Genomic DNA, 21,252 nt, shown 5'->3' on the forward strand with positions numbered 1-21,252 from the left:
CTTCGTAACTGCACCGATTTACACCATCTTCAGCAGCGCACACTTGTACCAAGCTAAAGCTAAACCACAACAGTCAAGATAAATTCTTGTGATTTGCTTTATTTTGAAGAAAAACCTTTTTTTATTTATAATTCGCTACATTTTACTACACTAAAATTGTGTAAATTTCGTCACTTTACAGTCTTTTAGCATTAAACCTACATGTAAACAAACGGGTTTGATGAAACTGCCAATTCAAAATTATACGATGGTAACAAAATTACTTTCCTACCCCTTCGAATCGCTTTGCGTTCAAACTCCTGTGTGTTTTGTATCCCTCATACACGGTATGAGGTGCCTCATAAACAATGTATTTAATTAATTTTACAAGTTCTCCTATTAAAAACCATCAAATCATTGCTTTTAGATTCAATTTGGCAAATATTTTCTGAAGTAGAATAAAAAAAAAACAACACTCCCCGAAACGTCAAACGCAACTCACCGTCCATGACCGGGCACGACCGACCACAGTGTTTGTTTTCAACAGCTGTCGAAATAACTGGCCCAAATTTCGTGACGCTTTTTCGCTTTCCCGTTTAACTTTCCCAACTTCCTTTCTGACCGCATCAAACTGGCTTCCCGGGACCTTTTATAACGTGCCGTTTGTCGGTTCGAGAGCTGGGCGTGTGTGCGCGAGCGAGGGGAACCGTGAACCGAGGGTTCGGGTGCGTGTGTGCTGAACAATTGCGTCGAATGTGCTGTGCACTTCCGCTCTGGTGGTAGTGCTGCTGCTGCTGCTGCTAAACGGTGCGTGAGAGTAAGCGAGAGGAAGCTAAACCAATCCCCCGCTGGCCTAAAGGGGTAGTTGGAGGGCGGAGAGCACAAACGAGTAGATAAGAGGTTTGCAGCAGCGGGCACCACACATTACACCACCCTTGCAACGGTTTACATCATTCCCTTCGGCGTAACGTTCCCGGAGATGTTCCGAGCACGCACACAGCTTGGCAAGCGACAAACGGCGGACAGCGGCAATGGCTTTCGTCCGAAGAAGTTCCGGACGGATCAGCAGGTACCGACGATCGACGAGGGACAAACGGGAGCTACGGACGGTACAGTGCCGGACGGTGGTGCGGTAGCAAGCGGCGATCGGGAGGGCGAGGACGCGACCGCGAACATGAGCAAGTACGCGCGACGTATTGTGCGGGGCCAGACGGGCAACGTTGTGCTGGATTGTGAAATTCCACGGTACGGTACACCGGTGGAACGGAAGCGCTGTCGGAAGGCGGGTGATTTCGTGATCGGTTACGAGCTGGGCACCAGCCCGGGTGTCCCGCAGACGCAGTATTTGGCTCGAAAGCAGGATAGCAACGAGTTCTATCTGTTGAAGGTAAGGTGGGATGGGAAGCGTTAATTAGGTTATGCGTCAGTGAAGCTAACTGTTGTTTCGTTGCGCTTGCAGATACTCAGCTTTGATCCGGAAACGGAAATCGTGGACAAAGAAACGCTACAGGGCAAAGTGCTGCTACACAACGAGTTCACGCTGCTCTCGATGTTGGACGATCTGGATGGCGTCATTCATCAGCACGGATTTTTTAGCGATTATGCATTCGAAGAGCGTCAGATCGAACGGGACGATGGTACGGTGCATTCGATCTATACCGGCCGCATACGACGTCGGTTGATTCTCGTGCTGGACTGTGTTCATGCGCATGAATTCTGTGACGAGTCGTCCGCATTCATCAGCCTCCAGCGGCACATCTCGCTGGCACGGCTTAGCGAGCGAGATGCGCTGGAACTGTTCTACGAGGTGGTAAAGGTGGTCGAACAACTGCACGCCCGTAACATCATCCATCGGGATCTGAAGCTGAACAATATTGTGCTCGACCGGCGTACGGGGCGGATTGTGCTGACGAACTTTTTCCTCGGGAAGCATCTCATCAACGAGCAGGAATGTTTGTTTGATCAGCGCGGAAGCCCGGCATACATTTCGCCCGATGTGCTGGGTGGTAAACCGTACCGGGGAAAACCGTCCGATATGTGGGCGCTCGGAGTCATCCTATACACGATCGTGTACGGAAAGTTTCCCTTTCTGGACACGACACCGTCTGCACTATTTCGGAAGATTCGTGAAGCAGATTATACCATTCCGAGGTAAGTGGGCCTGGAAGCAGCCGGATTGTTCTTGAAGGATTTTAAGACCGGTGTTAAGAATGTTATTATTGATCTTTTTAGCGGTTTCAACACAACGCATGAGACGAAAAGTCTCATCAAACGAATGCTGACCCTCAATCCGGATGAACGTTTGACCGCGTCGGAGGTGCGCATTGAACTGGAAAAGAACCTGCGTAAGTTTCGTCGACCAAGGATGAACTGTGATCAGCTCGTGCCGGAATTGGTGGATGTAGTACCGCCACCAGTGGCATTATCATCTTCGCCCGATAAACCCGTGGCCCACGGTGATCAATCGATCCCAACTGGGAAGGAATCCGTTGCCGGATCTTCCACCGTTGAACCGATGACGGTGGATACGTGCGTAAATGATTCGGTGAAGAAGAACGCCAACCCGTTTCCAAAGTTCGATCTAAGTACGGAACCATTTTCCCGCATCCTTGAAGCTAACGTTAATCAATGCCGGGTGGACGAAACTTCCAAGCCGAAAGGCGAGCGCACGTATAAGGTAAAGACAACGACGTACCGGTTTACTCCTACTTCCGTGACGAGTCAGCTTCATCGACAGCAGGAAATTGGGGAAGTAGTTGCTGGAGGATTACTCTCGGGAGTTTCTGCAAATTCCGCACCACCGGAACATCAGTCGACAGTTGGTGGTAGACGATCGAATGCTTCGGCTACTAGCGCTACCGCTAGTGGTACTGGTGAGCAGTCGACGTCGTCCAATGCAGGTCGGAATTGGAGTCGGTTTAATTTTAACTTGAATCTGCAATATACCGCGAGCTCGTATAACAGTGCTGCCAGGGCCGTTGCTGCGGCAATCGCTGCCGTTCATAATGTTGGTAGGTATTTTACATTAATTATGAGAATAGTGAGTCGCAATGAATTACAAACTTGCGATTGAACCTACTCCCATAGCTTAACATTACAAATGAGATATTGAAGTTACAAGTCATGAATGTTAATTTTGGTATTAATGAATAATTGTTTTCCCTTTTTAGGAACTTCAAGTGCCATAAATCGTGCACGAATGGAAAGAAACCGCAATGACCCGAGCGGCAACAGTAACGGTTTCAATGCAGCAAACGATCGTCCATCATTGCCCCGGCTGGTGAGCGTCAGTCAAACAGTCCGCACGGTAAGATCAGCCGGTGGCCTTCAGCACCACCAACAACTATCGTCTCCACCGCCGCTGCTCATTGCCGGTCCGGATACGAATGGCCCGGAACCCTTCGCACTCGATCAAACTGTAAATCGACCATCGCTGGGAACGCTAACACCAGCGGCGCAGCGACTGTATTCCATCATGAACTACATATCGGTGAACAATCGCGGTCCAGCCGGTGGTAATAATCAACCCACCACACCAACAGCGGTTCCGCCAGTCCCAGCGATCGCCGAGACGGATTCAGCTCCGGCCGGGCTCGACTTTAACGGCATCATTACGCCGGACATGGCGGACAAGATTGTCGCGTACTTGATCGTAAATTTGCGCAGTCTCGACTGGGTCGCAAATGTGTTCCGCTCGATCGACGGTGGCGTTAATGATCCAGAACTACGCGTTAACAATCTGCTCGAACTGTTGCGCCAGCTTGGCGTACGTATGGAGGCCTGCAACGGGCAGATAGTGATCCGGACCGAGCAGACGCGCGACCGAATGCAGTTCCTTAGCTTGCTCCTCCGAATCGCTGGCTATAATGATAAGTACTTTCACCAGCGGTCTTCTTAGCTTGGTGTGCAGCAGTAGTACGTACGGAGGAGCTAACTTCTAATAGACCGGGGAAGGGGGAATAATCACCGTCCCCACGAGTCGTCCCCGATGCACTGAAAGGGTTTTAAGATTTTTTTATTTTACTTTTGGTATAGGAATCATATAATCGCAGTAACTTTAATAAATAAGTAAGCAAAAGAGAAGCAGAGGGACACTAGAGAAAGTGGCGTTATGCTTTTGTAGCATGCATGCAGGTAGCTAGGGACTTGGACATCAACATCAGCGACAACAACGGGCGATGTGCCGAGAGTCTCCCGTATAATATCTCAACACTCATTTTACGTTTCGACTGACTGAATTTACGTTTGTAGCTCATTAGTAGTCCCATTAGTATCCAGGCCACAGTGGGATCGTCTGCTTAATCTCATTCACATTTAGTTGAATGGTTAGTAGTAGTGCCACGGCAATAGTAGCGCTACTTTCTTGGGGTTAAACTCTACACATTTTGTTTTGGAAGCAAACGCTGCTGCTACTGCTGCAACACCACGGATTCATTGGTCTGCGGCGGTCTCACCTTACATCGTGCAGTTCATCATTGCTTTACGATTTATTATAAATAAACAATTTATATATTTTATGTTATTAATCAAAAGTAAAAAAATGAAACGAAATGGAAAAAAAAACTCATGCTTTTTACACAGTACGAAGCAGCATTGCGAAGGTTGTGAAATTGTTTCGGGAATGAAGCACCATCCGAAAGTATTTTTATTGATAAAACAATACGTAAGTATAATGGGGGAGTATTTTTTGATAAACGTGGTTATTTTTGAACATTCTGTTTTAAGAACTCTATCCGCACCATGTCGATCGTTCCACGCACTTATTTTCGTGTCTTGCCCATGCGTTTAAATCTCCACCAGTCGATGAAAACAGTGCATATCCGAAATCCCATACAAATCAGCTGTTTTCAGATTTCCGATACCAAGAGAACATGTTTTTCAAGAGATGATATCTTCAGCGTGGAATAAATTTGCCTATCCGTATTGCATTGCATACTATCAAACCCGTGAGGCGATCGCTAGCGTAAACTAGGCGTGGCATAAATTTGCCCATCCGTATTGCATTGCATACCATCAAACCCGCGAGAGCGATCGCTAGGGTAAGGAAGGTGGATGAAACGGCATCCTCGCCCAAACTTTCCGTCGGCTGCTACGAAATTCCATACAAAACGAGCTGTTTTCAGATTTCCAACACCAAGAGAGCATCCAAAACAGGAGGTAACATGTATATCCCTGCAGCGTGCCTATAGCTGAACCGCTCTCGCGTGTTATCATTGCGCGTGATAGAAGAGTTTCCACTACGTTGGATAATATTGCAGGGTTTTTGGGGACTATATTGACATGTTCAGCGTGATGTTGTTTGGCTCGTTTTGGTATCTCATATAATTGTCTCATATATCTCATATAATATAATACAATATAATCATTGGCAAGTTATCGTTGCCAGCAACAACATTTGAAGGTGATTCGATAGCTCTACCGAACTTGTCAACGCATATAGCTTTTCCCGAACAAAGCAACACCGAGCTGGACTTGTCAATACATACGACGCCAACCCTGCAACGCACACCATCGCTCTCTTCAAGGTAAAGAATCCCCTCCCTCATTCGCATACCTGGCTTATCACGCGGGAGTCTTATCACGCGGTGCTCTCATTTATCATCGGCAGCCGATCTCGCTCACACCATTCCTGGAGAGCGAGCGATTCGATCGCCGTGTGTGGATATGTGTGGCGTGTATGAGATCTGTATCCACATTTTACTCAGGTGAGTGGAACTGTGTGGTCTTCGGTACGATCGTCTTGTGTGGTTTTGTGTTGCGTGTGTGTGGGCAACACCCACATTTTGCTCACGCGAGTGAGTAGCGCTGTTTGCTGTACGGTACGATCCCCTTGTGTGGCTATGTGTAGTGTGTGTGTGGACAACTGAGATAATCAGCTGCGGGTTTGTTTGGTAAGTTTGAGCAAGAATTGTTGCTCTATAATTATCACAAAGTTTGATAAAAAGTAACGTTTATTTTCAAATAACAAAATTATTTTGTTGTAAATGCAAGAGTGTAATAAAAAAACGAACGAACAAACAAATGAAACCAAACTGAAAATACTAAAAGCAATGCAAATTAATTATTGTCTTTCGACTCTTAAATACGCGATTTTCGTTTCGCATCAAGTACCATCCGAAAGTATTTTTATTGATAAAACAATATGTAAGTATAATGGGGGTGTATTATTTGAAAAACGTGGTTATTTAGGAACATTCTGTTCTATGAACTCCATCTTCACCATGTCGATCGTTCCACGCACATTATTTTCGTGTCTTGCGCATGCGTTCAAATCTCCACCAGTCGATGAAAAAAATGCGCTTCCGAAATTCCATAAAAAATTGCCGTCGTCGTCGGCGATACGAAATTCCATACAAAACCGGCTGTTTTCAGATTTCCAACACCAAGAGAGCATCCAAAACAGGAGCTGACATCAATTCCCCTCCAGCGTGCATATTTTGTCACTTGGGCCATCACTATGCATACCATCAAACTCATCTCACTTCATCTCACTTACGCAAGCGATGGTGCTCATGAGTTTGATGGTATGCGTAGTGATGGCCCACTTGACAAAATATGGGGACATACATGTTTGCTCTTGAAATACATGCTCTCTTGGTATCGGAAATCTGAAAACAGCTGGTTTTGTATGGAATTTCGAACCAGCCGACGAAAATTTTGAGCGAGAGATGAGGGAGACTTCCCATTTCATCCATCTCACTTGCGCTGGCGATCGCTCTCACGGGTTTGATAGTATGTAATGCGAAAGTAATGGGCAAATTTATTCCAGAAATGAGAAACAAAACAAACAAACAGAACTATTATGCTGTTTTTTTATATATTTGAACCAACCGTACCGAAAATTAAATCCTTTTTAAAAAGACCCGTAATTAAGCGTACTATTCTCCTTTACAGTCAGATTGTTTCTTGCGTTAAGCTGTGTGGAAGTATACATCGTTTTTTCTCTGATCACCGTACGAAAAACGTTGCACACATTCCGGTGCTGGAAATCTAAACAATTCGAATTAGCTTCAAGGAGAGCAATATACATTTGTGCCACCTACAATAATGAGGAATGAAGATCCCTTGAAGGATACCTTTTAAGGAGCGTCCAGACTGTAGACCATAACAGTTATACGTAACAAAATTTTGTTATGTTATACTTGTTACGCGTAACAAAAACAGAATGGCGAAATGTCGAATCCGTACCGTAACATATGCTCGAATTTAGCAAATTCGAGTTGTTTTGCACCGGAAACAATATTTAAACATTGGCGGTTGATCTAAGCACTGAACTAAACCTTTTCCCATGGTCTTTGTGCGAAAATAATGTATTTCAGCAATAAAATAGATTCTTGTTACGCTACGCGGGAGATTTTGCGTCCACACTTGTTACGGTCCGTTCAGTGTTGCCAATTCATCCTAAAATGCAATTTTATGTCAATTTGGTTGCCAGAAAGGCCGATTTTCTGCTCGAAAACCATTCGAGCGTATGTTACGCTTACAGTCTGGACGCTCCTTTAGAGAGATATTAATCTTAACCCACAACCCATCAAATAACTTAGTCCGGAAGATGATCATCTATCGCCTTGAGTTGAATCCCATGTTGAAGCCGGTGCAGAATTCGGTTAGCTAAGTGTAAAACCCGCCCCGATACCAACGGTGGTTTCGAGCAAACGAAAACCGGCCTCGCTGAGTGCACCCGTCAGTTGTTGGAATGAATCGAGCTCTCGGTATCCGGCCGGAAGCAGCACAAAGCCACAACCTCCACCACCGGCACCGGTTAACTTGCTGGCGAACCCGTACCGTTCGGCGATGGTAAATATTTTCTCCAAAGCCGGATGACTTGTTCCCAACGAACGGAGTAAATTGTTATTGATGCTAACGAGAGAGCTAAGTCGATCGTATACCGTGTCCGGATCGTCATCGGATTCGAGCAGTGCGATCGCTTCATCGACCAGTCCACCCATCGCTTCCAGCACTGGACCGATCGTACGGGGGAACACTTCCAATCGTTTCGCCGCGCGAGCAACGAGCATTGCCGTGCTGCGACTAACACCCGTGTCCACGATCAGTACGTGCACTGGGCGACGCAGCGTGACGACCTTGTCCACACCGGTACCGCGCCGAAACCGAACCAATCCACCGTTGGTTGCGATCTCGTTATCGATCCCGGACGGTTTCACGTGCACAATGATCTCGGAATCGAACGACCATCGATAGATCTTCTTCCGCACATCCGGATCGTTCATCGTGGAGGGTTCTTTTTTAAGAATTCGGGTTAGATGATATGCCCCGGCAGCTAAACAAACACCGTAACTGGCGGAACTTCCCAATCCCGCTCCGATACTCATTTCCGATTGGAGCGATAGACGAAAACCACCGGCACCGATGCAGGATCGATCGATGGATCGTACACCTTCCGATCGTAGCACGCGATTAAATATGTACAGCGTACAGCCAAGAGACATTCGTTCCTTTGAAGTCGTATCCATTAGACAGGGGTTCGGATGTTGCACAAAGCGTGCGAAAGGGAAATCTCCGGGCGCGCGTAATTGTTCCAAAAAGGCATCCGGTTGAAGTGATTCGTTGCAATCAACTTCACGAAGAAACTCTTCAAACATTTCCACCGTAAGGCTGGCAGTTGATGGAATCGATTGGAACTCTATGATGACCATGGGTGATGAAGTCGGCGAGTCATCAAGTGCACTATAGTTGAGGTAGGTGCGCAGTCCAATCGATCCAGCAATAGCCGGATGTCCGTACACAACGGAATGTTCCCCATGCAGAATTACTTTCCCAGGCGCAGAAACTTCGAACCGTTGAACGGTGGTCGGGTCCGTCATGATGCAGCTTTCGATTGTTCGGGTGGTTCAAATATAACAAATGGACACCTAATCTAGGGACCAGCTTCACCGGCCCACTGCTCCGGGGTGTAGGTTTTTTGCGAGAAAGCGTGAATCGTTTTCAGTTCCTCTTCCAGCGCAGCATTCACTAGCCTGTCGGGTACGATTGAAAGAAGTGTTATAAGTAGTGAGAAGGGAATGGAATGCTTTTTACTTGGAATTAACCTGTGCCGTTGGAGTAGAGGTTTGCCTTGAAACTGGGTGGAAACGACTACGACACGAAATTTGCCGCCACAACCATCTGATTCATCGACCACTTCCTAAAAGAAAAGAATATTGGAAAAAAGATAAATATACCAGAATGTACGAGAGCTTCAGAACGAAGATCAATTCCTTTTCCAAGTAAGACAAACGTCTAATTGAATATTTATCCGCTGGGCTTTATTTTACTTTCTTTTTTAGACTTATTTTAGATGGCAGATTGTTCGCATCATCAGTTCCAAAGTTACAGAGCTGTCTGTAGTTAAAGTATAGGTAAAATAGCACAAAGTGTCCACAGCTGTATGCTGACATAAGAAGAGGATACAGGAATGGTAGATGCGCCGGTGGAGTTAGGCATAGGAAGGCTCCCAGCAGTACCATCTGTCCTAGCAGCGACAGATAGAAGAGTACTACCAGGACACTTCCGGTAGGATGGCCTGCAATTCCCGCTGGTAGTAGTCCACGTAGATGGAGTATATCGTATGACGATTTCTGATTTTTGTTGAACGGCTGTACTCCCTGTGCTCCGTCAGCTGTCCGGAGCAATGTAAGACTGATGATTGTAAGAGCCACAAATGCTCCAGTGAGACCATCTTTGTGAAGCAAGGGTAACATGCTGAAGGTGGCCACTTGTAGAAACCAGCACGAAACGAGTGGTTCGAATGGAAGAAGCAGTGTGGCCGGTAGTGTTGCTAGAAGAATCGACTTTTCGTGCACTTGGAAGCTGAACAGGAAGAATCCAAGCGCCGTTACGGTGAGCGAATAAAGGAAGTTTCGGGCTGTAGGGGTTTTTTGAAGCAGTAGATGCAATCCACTTGGCAGGACGGCCATCAAGGTACACAGAAGGCAAACCCATGCCATCGTTGTGATGGGAATGTTCCTAAAGAAGAGCAACTGATTAGTGTCAGTTCTTGATTTGCTATGATTGGGTGCTTACCTTAGCTTCACGAACACGTTCACCACACACCACACGTTGGACACTTTGTCTTCGAAAACGCCACGTGCAACTGGAAATATCCGATGCACTAGTTGTCCGAGAGCGTCCAGTGAACTCAACCAAGGAAGCCAAAGGATGATGAATGTTAGCAGAACGGTTGCTCCGAGTACGGTCAACTTTCTCACACCCATTATGACCCTTTGTCCAGTTGTGGAAGAATTATCTTCCGTGGTGAAACAGTTCCGCAAAAGGTAGAAAAAGAATGGCAAGGCGTGATAAAGCTCCATCTGTTTGTAATTCAGTGCGAGACAGAATAGAATCGCCCCAGCCAGTGTTCGCCTTTCAATGATGGCAACAACGGCGAGGGCACACAGCGCAAGCGATACGTTGTTGTACTGGAAGTGACCGTTATCGATGAGAATTTGCCCCGGGAACAGTACAGCCAGAGCCGGAGAAAGCCAATCTATTTCCCTGTGTGGTTTCGTTGCACCTTGTGCCATTCTTTTCCACACTGTGTGAGTGGCGAACAGGATGGCCGGAAGGTATAGAACAGCATCGACCAGTAGGACAGTGTTTCGCATAAACTGTTTATGCTCATCTGTGCTGATGCCTCGCGACGTGTGCAGAGCGACGAACGATTCATTGTGCCATCGGCGTGCCCATAAACCAACCAGATAGCTATGGTAAGCAGTGAGAGGAGGATAATCCAATCCCCAGTACTGCAAATCGTTGTCCGACGTGTTCCGGTACCATTCACCCACCGGGAGGTTGACCGTCACCTCTTGCCAGTGCCGCTGTGCCTCAAAATCACCATACATCGGAGGCCGGTTTGCCCCGGAATAAGAATGCAACGAAATGGTGGCACGAAGAAACAACCCGGTCGCCAACAACAATACCCACAACATCCCGGTACTTGTGTTCATTTTCCGGCCGGGAACACTGCACTGGACAACAAAACACTTCCAACGCGGCGGTACACACAAACACACGGGCTCACCGATCGTCGGTTCTTTGTTTGACAGCTATGCGCGGTTCCACCGCGGAATGTCGCGGATCGCGAGAGAAAGTTAGCCCGACACCGATCAGCGAACTTACCACATGCGTTGCCTCCAGCTTTTCGATCAGCTTCTGCCGGATGTATTCCTCTGTGTAGCCGGACATGGTGGACGGTTAGCAGCGGATGCACGGAAATAATAAAAGATGGAAGAAATAAGGATTATTTACACGCTAAACAAGTTTTACAGCGACGAGAGAAAAAGAGGGTGCTGTCACCTATTTTGTTTACCTTTTTTGACAGCTCAGGAAGGTGTTGTCAAATGGGGTGTTTCGCATTGCCAGCCAGTGTAAATCACCCTAGAGGCGTGTAATGTGAATTTCTTTAAAAAATAATAATTAGAACATATTTTTCATACAAGCCATAGTGTATTGGTTTTTTTAGAAATGCCTCAATCATATGTAAATACATCGAGACGTTATTTTACATTTCATACTTATAAATTTACTATAGCCTTCGTGATTAAAAAATGTGTATCACAATACTTTGCCTAATTGTATTAAAAAGGTAACAACCCCACACGGTTCTGACGATCACAAAACAATGCATGCACCAAGCATTGGTTTAAATTTGTAAATATCGTAAAATAAATATAATTAAACCAGGTAAATAGTATGCTATAATGAGTGAAACGAGCTGCAGATTGTGCCTAGGCGAGGTGCATCCGGATGATAGAGGTTCTTCCATATTGGAAGCTTTATTCCGGGGTGCGATCAATCGCGTGTTTTCGTTCGAGGTAAATACGATCAATCTTTAAAGATGTATGAAAACCGTAAAATAATCACCCCGTTTGCCTATTTTTAGATAAAGCATGATGTTAGCTTGCCCATTTACACCTGCAACGATTGTTCGCAACAGGTGTGGGACTTCAACAGTTACAGCCAGTTGGTGCAACGGAATCAAAATATATTGGAGGAAACGAATTTGCACAGTAACAAACCTTCAAATTCTATCGAATCAACGATACCGCAACCGATCGACCCGGATAACATAAAAAAGGAAAATGTCTCACCTGACGGGGAGTTAGAAAATTCAACAACAGTGCCAGAGCGTGTTCCTGAAGATGGTGGTTTGTTTCCAGCTATAAAAACGGAACCAAATGACTGCGATGAGCAGGAGGAACCCGTTCCAACACAGAACGTTGTGAAAAGTGAGCTTAATCTAATGGATATAGAAGAAAAGACGCAAACAGAACAGGACGTAGATCAGGTAACCGTTTTGGAAACGACGATCAAGGATGAAATAGTCGACATTAATGAAAGCGATAGTGACCAGGAGGTCAACAGTAACGACGAAGAAACAAACAATTCACCCGTGGAATCTATCACGAGTGCAGATTGTAAAAACTTGATAGAAAAGATGAGAGAACGCATCAGGGAACGGATCGCAGCGAATAAGCCATCCTTCCGATGTGATATATGCGATAGATCGTATTCTAGCGAACGGTACCTGAAAACACACAACGACGTAGTGCACGCACCGTATGTACGACGGAAACTCTGGTTTCCTTGCAATCTGTGCAATCGATCGTTTTCGCATCAAACGCTGCTTCAGGATCATCACAAGACTCATGTACCGGCAACAAAACCCACAACGCGGAGTAAAGCATCGGAGGGAAACATAACGGATGGGTCCGATCCGGCCTCGGATGCATACTCGTTTCGTTGCACCGAATGCTGCAAAACATTTACATGCCACAAGAGTCTGCAAACGCATATGGATGTAATGCATCCGTTTATGGTACGGGAACCCCAAACGTATTCGTGCGACCAGTGCGATCGAACGTTTGATGATTGTCGTAAATTGACCAAACATCGGCGGAAACACAAGTTTCAACAGTGTCCCGTGTGTAAGAAGCTACTGTTGAAACAAAACATCGGCACACACATCCTTGCCCACCAGGGTGTGTTCCGTTGTGATGTGTGCGACAAATCATTGTCGTGTAAGAAAAGTTTAAAGCGCCACCTGGAAACCGTACACTCCAGTCCAACCGAACGTACCAATCGTGATTATTCGTGCAGCATATGTCCACGGAAGTTTTACCACATTGCCCATCTGCAAAACCACCGCCAACATCATATCATGCAAAAGTGTCCACTTTGTGACAAACTGGTGAGAAAAAACAATCTGTACGAACATGTGGCCGCGCATAAGGGTGCGTATCGGTGTAAACCGTGCGATAAGGTGTACACTTCCAAGCTGGGTCTAAAGATACATGAAAAGCAGAAACATGGTGCTGGGATGTAAAAGAACGCACGCGATCGACGGTTGCGATCTTGTGATCGTTCAATAAATGGTTTGGAAACGCATTGATAGACATATTAAGCTGGATTAACTAATGTGTTTCCCATTTCCGTGTCCTGCCAGAGGACTTCGTTTTTTTCTGGCTATAATTTCCACTCAAACGTCTCCCAAAAATTCTTTATTTTAAGTTTAGTTTTAATCCACTATAGTCAAGGTCTTGCCTAATTGTATATTTTTATATTAGTATTGCTATTGAAATATCCCAAACTTACATGGAAAAGACCAAACACTCAGAAAATAGTGAAGTACAATCGATCAAATTATAGTTTATAAAAATGAATAATTGATTAAAGTTAGCATAATATATCATTAATGAATTGAAAAATTTTAAACAACAGAAAACATTTAATGTATTACGTCAAAAATAAAAAAAAGAATAAATCTACCATCTTGCTATGTAGTCATCAGAACGGAATTGAATCCTTTAAAGACATTTTTTTGCGTCCTTAAGCTGGGCATGTTCAACACGAGGGTATGTTCCGCACCGGAAAGAAATGAAAAACCTATTGTCCTTCAGGGGTACTATTTCCGGTATCGGGATGCAGTTGGTCGCCACGTGGTTCAAAGCACGCTGCCCTACGGGAATCCTCTTATACTAAGCTTCGAATGCGACATAAAATCACAATCGGCCGTAAGCGGCTGGACAACGAAGGATAAAACAACAATCGTTGAAAATGGTATGCGAATGGCTTGCTCGTTTTAGTTACTGAATAGGGAATCTAATCGAATGGCAACGAATGCAAAAAATTGCGCCTATCCTGCAACTCCTGGTTGCATTATTCACGGCCGGAAACTCCGACTGAAGGTGTGAACTTCAGGTGCATCAGTGGGTCAACGGATGTGTATTGCAGAAAAGGAAAGTTTCTGTTAACGATTTAGCTTATTTAACATTCTTTTTCCATGCCGAAACATTATTGCCCATGCCGAAACAACTAATAATAGATGATTACCTTCCAGCCCCACCAAATATAAAATTTCAAGTTTCCGTTCTCGTAATGAGAAACAGCAACTTAAATAAAATATTTAACTTTTCAAAATAAAATCCTATTTATTCTGCACCATACATAACGCTAACAATCAATTTAATATTTGACGTGCTTAATAAACAACAAACACTTTGAACTACCTTCCAGTGCTTCAGTTGCAGCGTTTCAATTTATTTGTGATCTCCATTTGCTGCTAAAGGTAACAAATCGAATTTATTTGCTGCAGCAACTCAAATCGTTTCAATTTTAGGCCACTTTTTGTCTTTTTATGCCATCCACAAATAGATCACTAAATGGCTCACTGCGTAAGCCGTGCAAAGAGTGTGAGAAAAAAAAATGGCGACAATAAAACCCTTACAGCATTCAAATATTTTCTCACACTTGTGCCACACTCCGCGTGTGTTTGGTGTTTATATACGTGTGTTTCGTTTTCAAATTTCTCGCTACGGCCGCTTCGTTTCCGTTTCATAAACTGGCTTTCGCGAATGCATAACATTGGGTGGCTGAGTTCCAGTTCGAAAAATGGACAAACAAATCATGCCACTTTACAAATACACACCAACACACACACACACACACATACACACACGAACAAGAGGGGCCACAAAACTCGAACGGATCCAGCGTATCGCGATTCTAATAACACTGTAAAGCTATCGGTCGTATTTTACGCCGGTAGCTTTCCGATTTCCATGGGTTTTATTTTCCATCGAAGGATGGCATGGCAAAAGCCTCCTCCGATTGTCGGTAACGTTGGTTATCTCGGGGTGGGGGGCTTTTTTTCGGGAAGGGATTATTGTTAAAATGGCTCTCGCGAGTTGCGAGGACGGGCAAATGGGTCCCCGCGCTTTTTTATGGCAAGATCGAGAGTGTGCGATGATATTGAAAATCCCACGCGCGTAGAACAAAACAAATCGGAACCCGGACCCGGTTGGTTTGAAAGTGGTCCCATCCCAGCATGCCACCTGTTTCACCCACCACCCATATTGGATCGTTCGATGAACCTTTCGCTAGATGCAATCTAAGCAATCGGGTCGTCAGGTCAGCGGAAAAGCGCAAAAAAAAAGCCAATGTACGATTTTCCCTGGTCAGGATGCTTCGCCGTTTAAAGATCGCTTCACTCGAAAGCCTGAATCGCGTGTTCGTAATCCTATTAATTTGATATCCCGTGCACTAGAAACGGTTGCTAGGACTTTGTTTTGTTCTCATTCAACTTGTATTAATTACAGCTTCACAAAAGTGGTTTTGACCTTTTTCAACGAGCTTTTGATAAGATTAAAAAGAATACCACGCGCTTTTCGACGATGATGCTGGTGGCAACATGTCAAGATTACAATATTAAGCTCGCGATAATGGTAAGTGGCTGTCTGGCGGTACCTCTTGGGGGTTGGACCGTCCTCAAGCGGGTTTCTTTGTGATAAAATGAAAGTATTTATTGTGCCTTGATGGTTGGAAAATAAAGCGCTCCGACCATCTGTGCAGTGGCACATTTTAATGATTCCCGCAAAAGCGAACAACCGCCAACGGGCCCCCACAAATGACAATGTTCTTACGCGAACAGCTGTTAAAGATGATTAATGTGTTTCAATTAATGGAGGCGCCTGGTACCGCTCAAGAAACCCGTACACATACCCACGCACCAACACACACATAGGAATTCATGTTTGGATGTTTCTCTTTCGGGGTTGTGTTGTGGTATCGATGACATCGGGTTGAAAAGTGCCGGGCAAATTCACACCATGCATAAAGTTTTCCAAACAAACCACAAATGAGCCCGTGTGAGTATGTGTGTTGGTGTGTGGTTTGGGAAGTAGGAAAACCCAACCGGCGCGTGCTACATCTGTGCGCACATCGAAGTATGCCGTGGTGTAACCAACTCGAAAACATGAAAAGTATATCGCGAGGTATTGATTTTCCGTTATGATAAGACACATTTTGCGAAGACTTTGTGCTGGGAATAGGAAAATTGAGAACAAGGCGAGGGGGGCAGGTGGGAGATGGGAAACCTATTTTTGGTACGAATCACCCAATGCCAGTTAGCGAATTTCGCGTTCGTCAACGCAATTAGGAACCCCCTCCAAAGACGCTGTTTTCACCGGTCGTTGAGCTTTCAAAGGGAAAAAGTTTAACCACCGGGGAGCAACTCAAAATGAGCAAAGAAAATGGTTCCATGTTACGTTTTCTTTACCAACAAACAACGTCCGCACCATTTTCTCGTATCGCCAACATTTTGGGAGCGTTATTTTCTGTACCTTTTTTGTGGAAAAATCTTTCCTTTTTCATCGCTCTGACGTTCGTTCAGGTTCGGGCGCTTGAATGTCAAGCACATTAATTACAAGCTTTTCTTTTTTTTTCTTTCGCTCCCAATTTTGTTACCGTTGTTCCATTGACACGCAGAAGGAAAAAAAAGCTCTGCAACCATGGATCGAAAAGTCAATTTTAAAATGATTGATGCGTTAAGAAGGTAACAAAAGCCTCGGTTCGGCACAGTGTTTCGAATGTGCTCCCGTTTCGTGTGCATGAAACATAAAACTCATACACGCGTGGTTGAGATATGAGAACCCATTTTTCAGGGTTTGTTTGTTTTTATTACTTTTGACTTCTCTGTGTGGTGGAAAAACCTTCAAAGCGGAAACCATGGTGCAGAAATGAATGGTTTCATTTATCAATCAGATGAGGTGAATGATTAGAACGTTAATCATTTGCTACAATATCATCGTATCCGAATGTTTGCCCCTTACAGTTGGTTACAGTTTCGAATCGGACCGAGCGAGAACGATAACACCGATGGGCAAGTAATTACGTTTAATATTATGTGTCAACAGAGTTGACAAAATGGAAACAAATGGATATTGTAAAGTGTTGGAGTGTTTGGGAACATACATTAGCACTCTGGAGCTTTTTGTGCAAAAAAGCTTACAAAATTCGATACTAAATTTAAACAACATACGATGACAGTTTGTATCCAGAAAAACCTGAGGAGTTTAATGTGCAGCTCATCAACTTGATAACATTTTATTTCAATTTATAACAGCCATTAGAATTAGGATCATTTGCTTTTGGAATTATTAATCGATGGGAAGATATTAAAGATCCTGAGACTGTTCTTACCCGCTGTGCCAAGATATCACTGGAGGTGATGAGCTGTTTAGAGATAAAAATATCACCGACGTATAGCAATTAACCGCGGCGGCCGTTGGAACATAGCCAAGCCTCAAACGGAGGATCTCATACAATAATTGTGAGGTCATAATGGAAGGACAGTAGTTCGCCAAGGTTCCAAAAAATATTCAACTGAATTGTAAAACTAAATTGAATGGGACATAAAACAATAAACGCTAAGAGTATTACAAAATGATCTTTAACTATGATGTTAAAATACTACAACAAAAAACACTTTAATATGATGAGCGAGGTGAAATCATCATTATCAATTGATCGAAACGCATTTCCTGTTTCTTTGTTCTTGCATCTTACAGGCCACCATCATGCTTAAACATTCCTTTTCTGGATGGTGAACTCTCAGCACAACAAAACCCAGCTGTTTCTTCATCGTTGACCAAGTAAACTTTGGATACAAATAGAATGGAACACAAACATCAGCCATTTGGCACACCTAACCTAATGGTAAATAGGTAGCTCCGAGGGTAGGATTATTGGTTTTACGCAACTATTCACAATGATGAAGGAAACACACACACACTAACACCGTCTGACCGCATTTGGTGCAGTCCAACTACAGGTACATTGGTCTGATGTTCTACATATTCACTGTAGTTGCACTTTGCACCGAACCGATTATTTACGCATTAGCAGCTGCTGTAAGGCTGAGGGGTGCAGTGCTTTGTGCTTTTGTCGCATTTTCCCAGCAACAAACACCGGGACGCAGTGGTGAAAGTCGTTTCGTCTTCGATTTCGGGCTGGTGCGTGAAATGTAGCAGAAAGACCGCTTGTCTCAAGTGGTGCAAAAGGAAGCGCCAAACATAACCGTTCGGAAGTGTTTCGATGTTTAACATGGATTAGTCGACTTTTCCATTAGCGTCCATTTGTCAGGCGGAATGAATGTGGAAATGAAATCAAACACAAACATAGAACGGCTTAATCGTGGTGTGGAATGATTGTTGGGAAGTTCCCGGGAAGGTAAAGCTGCCCCGGTGGCAGGACAATACCTTGTACGAGATTTCTTGTAATCGTCTTGAGAAGCTGGGGATGAAGCCTTAGACCCGGTCCGGAAACGGTTATACTTCATGGTAATCTACTGTATTTCCTGTGTTGGGTCGCTTTTTCCCTTCGCAAGAAGAAAGCACTAAGCTTACGGAATTGTACGGATTAGGAAGACAGCTACCAAGACGGAGATGGAGCTCTGTACAATGAAAGCGGTTCGGTGGAAGAAGGTGGCCTGTTCAATTGAAAATCTGTAGCAGACTGGTCCGCAAATGAAGCAATTTATCGTTGCCTTGCAGGTACAGGAGGGCAGATAGTTTGGTCCCGTCCGGGATTCACCTTGTCCGGGTCGTAAATGCTGGTGGGTGTTAAGAAAACTAATTGAAAGATTAGAGACAATTTTAACCCGAGCTGCTGCGGGGGTTGCTGAAGGTTTGAAGTGGTAAACCTGGCACCGGTGCGGGGCGTGGAATAAAAATAATTGCTACCTTCAGCAGGCGAAACCCCGCAGGATTTGTAAATGATGCTGAGGAGGAACATTTTCCTTGAAAGTATTCTTGAGTTTTCCTTGCAAGGATTCGTTCAGATGAGCGTAGTTGTTCGGAGACTGGTTGTTTGTTTGTCGTCATTATTTCAAGCATTGAATCCGTCGAAAGATGTTGGTAAAATTTATTGATAATTAATGAAATAAGAGAAGTTTTATTATTGCTGTTAACAGATGTAATTAAAAACAAAACAGCTGAGAAAATGTTTAACAATAATTTAAATAATAATCTGGTATAGTTGAATCTAACCCTGAACTGAACTTTTTTTAGCACAAGTTGCGAAGTTTGAGTAGTGTTGAATAAAATGGCGTGAGAATACTATTAAAATCTGAAACATAGTCATTAAAAAACTGGAAGAAATTTGTTCCTTCGTTCAAGTATTATTAAGTACATTATTTAAAGTACAGTAATACAGTAATAAGTACATAATTTAAAATTAAAAAAAAAAACGAATGAAGACAGCAATTGCAATCCGACAAAACGCAGAGCAATAGAACAGTGCAGATAAAACACTTCAAGAGGTAGTAAAATTACAAAACATCATGCGGGAAAAAATAAATTGCTTTACTTATTACTTAATTTACTTCAATTAATTACTAATTTGAAAATATTTTATCCCACTGAATGTTGTCCTTTGTGTGTCCAGCAGAGGTGTTAAATAACTGTTCTAATCTTGTAAGCTTGTGTTTGTGTTTTAAACTACGTCGTCCAACATACCAGATACAATAAAGCATCTCTGTGTTAGCTCATTCAACCAAACACTATAAACACTCCAAGCACGTCCATTCTTCTAGTACATTAAGGCAGCTATTCCTTCGACCTAGCTCGTCTGGTGCATATCTTTCACGGTATTATTCACCCACCGAGTCGCTGTAACGGCATGTATGGGCACTGGCACCGCTAGCGTCATTCGTCGAGATGGGTTGGGAATGGGAAGCAATGTTAGCCATGTTGACATAGCCCACTGTTTATCGTTGATCTGCTGCCAGGACCAGAAAACTAACCCGGGGATATGTGAAAGAGCACGATTTACTGCGGAACACAAGATAACCATCCATAGCTCCGGTGCCACCGTGTCTGGGAATGTGAACTTCCACGCCCTGTTCCATCCGTCCGTTTGACCGTTCCGCAGCCGGGCGTACAATGTTTGCGGATTCGTCTAATTGGTAAACATTGAATATCGCTGACCCGAGCCACGGATCTCACGCTAATTCTGAGGAAACGGATTCATTTGCCAACTCTTTTGTGCCTCTGTTTGCTGTTGTCCTTTGGAGTTTTTCTCTTTGTTAGAGTTCTCCAGGAAAGACATACATGTGCATTCTCCAAATTGCATCACAATCGGGACTGCAGTCGGCGTTGGTCAATTGGATCGGTGGAAAGAAATTGACCAGCAGCGTGATTCTATCTCTTTCGGCACGATGTGTACGCGCTCTGGAGTGGGATGAATTATGCTCGGGCGGCCACAAACATGTTCGCTTGCTGCTGCAGATGTGGCATGTGTAGTACCATATTTGCATCTAAATTTTCCGCTTTTACACGGGTAGTACATTGCAACAGAGATGCGCTAAATGTGGTCCGCACCAAGATTCTTGCTATCATGAGTCGGTTCGGGTCGCGTATGTATTTTTTCCACCTTATTTAACCCGCTATTCCGTTCCGTATTCTAATCGATGGATACTTATAAGGAATATAGGAAGAAAAATGATTATTTGTGAGAGGAATGATACTGCTGAAACTAATTTTGCATAAAGTTGACGGTAATTATTTTTTCCATCTAAACTGCTCATTCAATGGAGGCGCCTGGTGCTTTAGTGAAAGACATACCAATATACACCCGAAGTTTTCATCTGTACAAAATCACACACGGATCGTTTTCCCGTTGTGAGGTTGTTGATTTTCCTGATAAGTAATAAAAAGAGGTCTAATAAGCCAATTAGCAGGCAGCATTAACAGACCTTAGGAGGTTTTAAAGAGAAGTAATGGAGGCGCCTGGTGTTTTAGTAATGGACAGCTGTATCGAGCTGTTAGTAACAATATGCAAAGAAAAAGATTGTGTAATTCGTGATGAAAGTGTTTTAATATTATATTATTAAATTTTGTACTATTATTATTACATGTTTTGTGATATACATTTTAAATATAGTGATAAAATTATCATGAAATTGTTTTCATGGACTTCTTCTCTACAAATTTTCTT

The 21,252-nt window shown here is 44.1% G+C and overlaps 5 protein-coding genes across 6 annotated transcripts; 2 read left to right on the plus strand and 3 right to left on the minus strand.

Moving 5' to 3' along the window:
* Nucleotides 1-529: 529 nt before the first annotated feature.
* LOC128300566 (uncharacterized) lies at nucleotides 530-4,535 on the plus strand. Of its 2 annotated transcripts, XM_053036676.1 has the most exons (5): nucleotides 530-1,366; nucleotides 1,439-2,130; nucleotides 2,212-2,656; nucleotides 2,717-2,990; nucleotides 3,150-4,535. In XM_053036676.1, exons 1-5 carry the CDS (start codon nucleotides 959-961, stop codon nucleotides 3,875-3,877), a joined length of 2,547 nt encoding a protein of 848 aa, XP_052892636.1. In that variant the 5' UTR covers nucleotides 530-958; the 3' UTR covers nucleotides 3,878-4,535. The 2 variants fall into 2 exon arrangements, with proteins under 2 accessions (XP_052892636.1, XP_052892635.1); XM_053036675.1 differs by having other exon boundaries at nucleotides 2,212-2,990.
* A 2,948-nt stretch (nucleotides 4,536-7,483) lies between these two features.
* LOC128300184 (mevalonate kinase) lies at nucleotides 7,484-8,804 on the minus strand. The gene has a single exon (XM_053036163.1). The coding sequence runs from the start codon at nucleotides 8,802-8,804 to the stop codon at nucleotides 7,587-7,589; it is 1,218 nt and encodes a 405-aa protein (XP_052892123.1). The 3' UTR covers nucleotides 7,484-7,586.
* Nucleotides 8,805-8,820: 16 nt separating this feature from the next.
* Nucleotides 8,821-11,251, minus strand: LOC128300185 (bolA-like protein 2). Its single transcript, XM_053036165.1, has 3 exons — nucleotides 11,098-11,251; nucleotides 9,030-9,124; nucleotides 8,821-8,957 (listed from the first exon to the last, which is right to left on the minus strand). The coding sequence occupies exons 1-3, from the start codon at nucleotides 11,161-11,163 to the stop codon at nucleotides 8,858-8,860; spliced, it is 261 nt and encodes an 86-aa protein (XP_052892125.1). The 5' UTR covers nucleotides 11,164-11,251; the 3' UTR covers nucleotides 8,821-8,857.
* On the minus strand, nucleotides 9,176-11,080 carry LOC128300183 (probable dolichyl pyrophosphate Man9GlcNAc2 alpha-1,3-glucosyltransferase). Its single transcript, XM_053036162.1, is given in 1 exon segment — nucleotides 9,176-11,080. A coding segment is annotated over 1 exon segment (1,680 nt). The 5' UTR covers nucleotides 10,926-11,080; the 3' UTR covers nucleotides 9,176-9,245.
* A 343-nt stretch (nucleotides 11,252-11,594) lies between the features above and the next one.
* Nucleotides 11,595-13,662, plus strand: LOC128304118 (zinc finger protein 888). The gene is made up of 2 exons (XM_053041253.1): nucleotides 11,595-11,792; nucleotides 11,861-13,662. The coding sequence occupies exons 1-2, from the start codon at nucleotides 11,679-11,681 to the stop codon at nucleotides 13,301-13,303; spliced, it is 1,557 nt and encodes a 518-aa protein (XP_052897213.1). The 5' UTR covers nucleotides 11,595-11,678; the 3' UTR covers nucleotides 13,304-13,662.
* Nucleotides 13,663-21,252: the final 7,590 nt, after the last annotated feature.

This window comes from Anopheles moucheti, chromosome 3 (assembly GCF_943734755.1).
Source record: "Anopheles moucheti chromosome 3, idAnoMoucSN_F20_07, whole genome shotgun sequence".
In the NCBI taxonomy this organism is placed as follows: domain Eukaryota; kingdom Metazoa; phylum Arthropoda; class Insecta; order Diptera; family Culicidae; genus Anopheles; species Anopheles moucheti.

Coding starts and splice junctions, on each gene's coding strand:
- LOC128300566 (XM_053036675.1), top strand. CDS start 959: ATGTTCCGAGCACGCACACAGCTTGGCAAGCGACAAACGGCGGACAGC. Junction 2,131..2,211: donor GCAGATTATACCATTCCGAG/GTAAGTGGGCCT, acceptor TGATCTTTTTAG/CGGTTTCAACACAACGCATG. Junction 2,991..3,149: donor CGCTGCCGTTCATAATGTTG/GTAGGTATTTTA, acceptor TTCCCTTTTTAG/GAACTTCAAGTGCCATAAAT.
- LOC128300184 (XM_053036163.1), bottom strand. CDS start 8,804: ATGACGGACCCGACCACCGTTCAACGGTTCGAAGTTTCTGCGCCTGGG.
- LOC128300185 (XM_053036165.1), bottom strand. CDS start 11,163: ATGTCCGGCTACACAGAGGAATACATCCGGCAGAAGCTGATCGAAAAG. Junction 9,125..11,097: donor AGCTGGAGGCAACGCATGTG/GTAAGTTCGCTG, acceptor CTTTTCTTTTAG/GAAGTGGTCGATGAATCAGA. Junction 8,958..9,029: donor CCTCTACTCCAACGGCACAG/GTTAATTCCAAG, acceptor CGTACCCGACAG/GCTAGTGAATGCTGCGCTGG.
- LOC128304118 (XM_053041253.1), top strand. CDS start 11,679: ATGAGTGAAACGAGCTGCAGATTGTGCCTAGGCGAGGTGCATCCGGAT. Junction 11,793..11,860: donor ATCGCGTGTTTTCGTTCGAG/GTAAATACGATC, acceptor GCCTATTTTTAG/ATAAAGCATGATGTTAGCTT.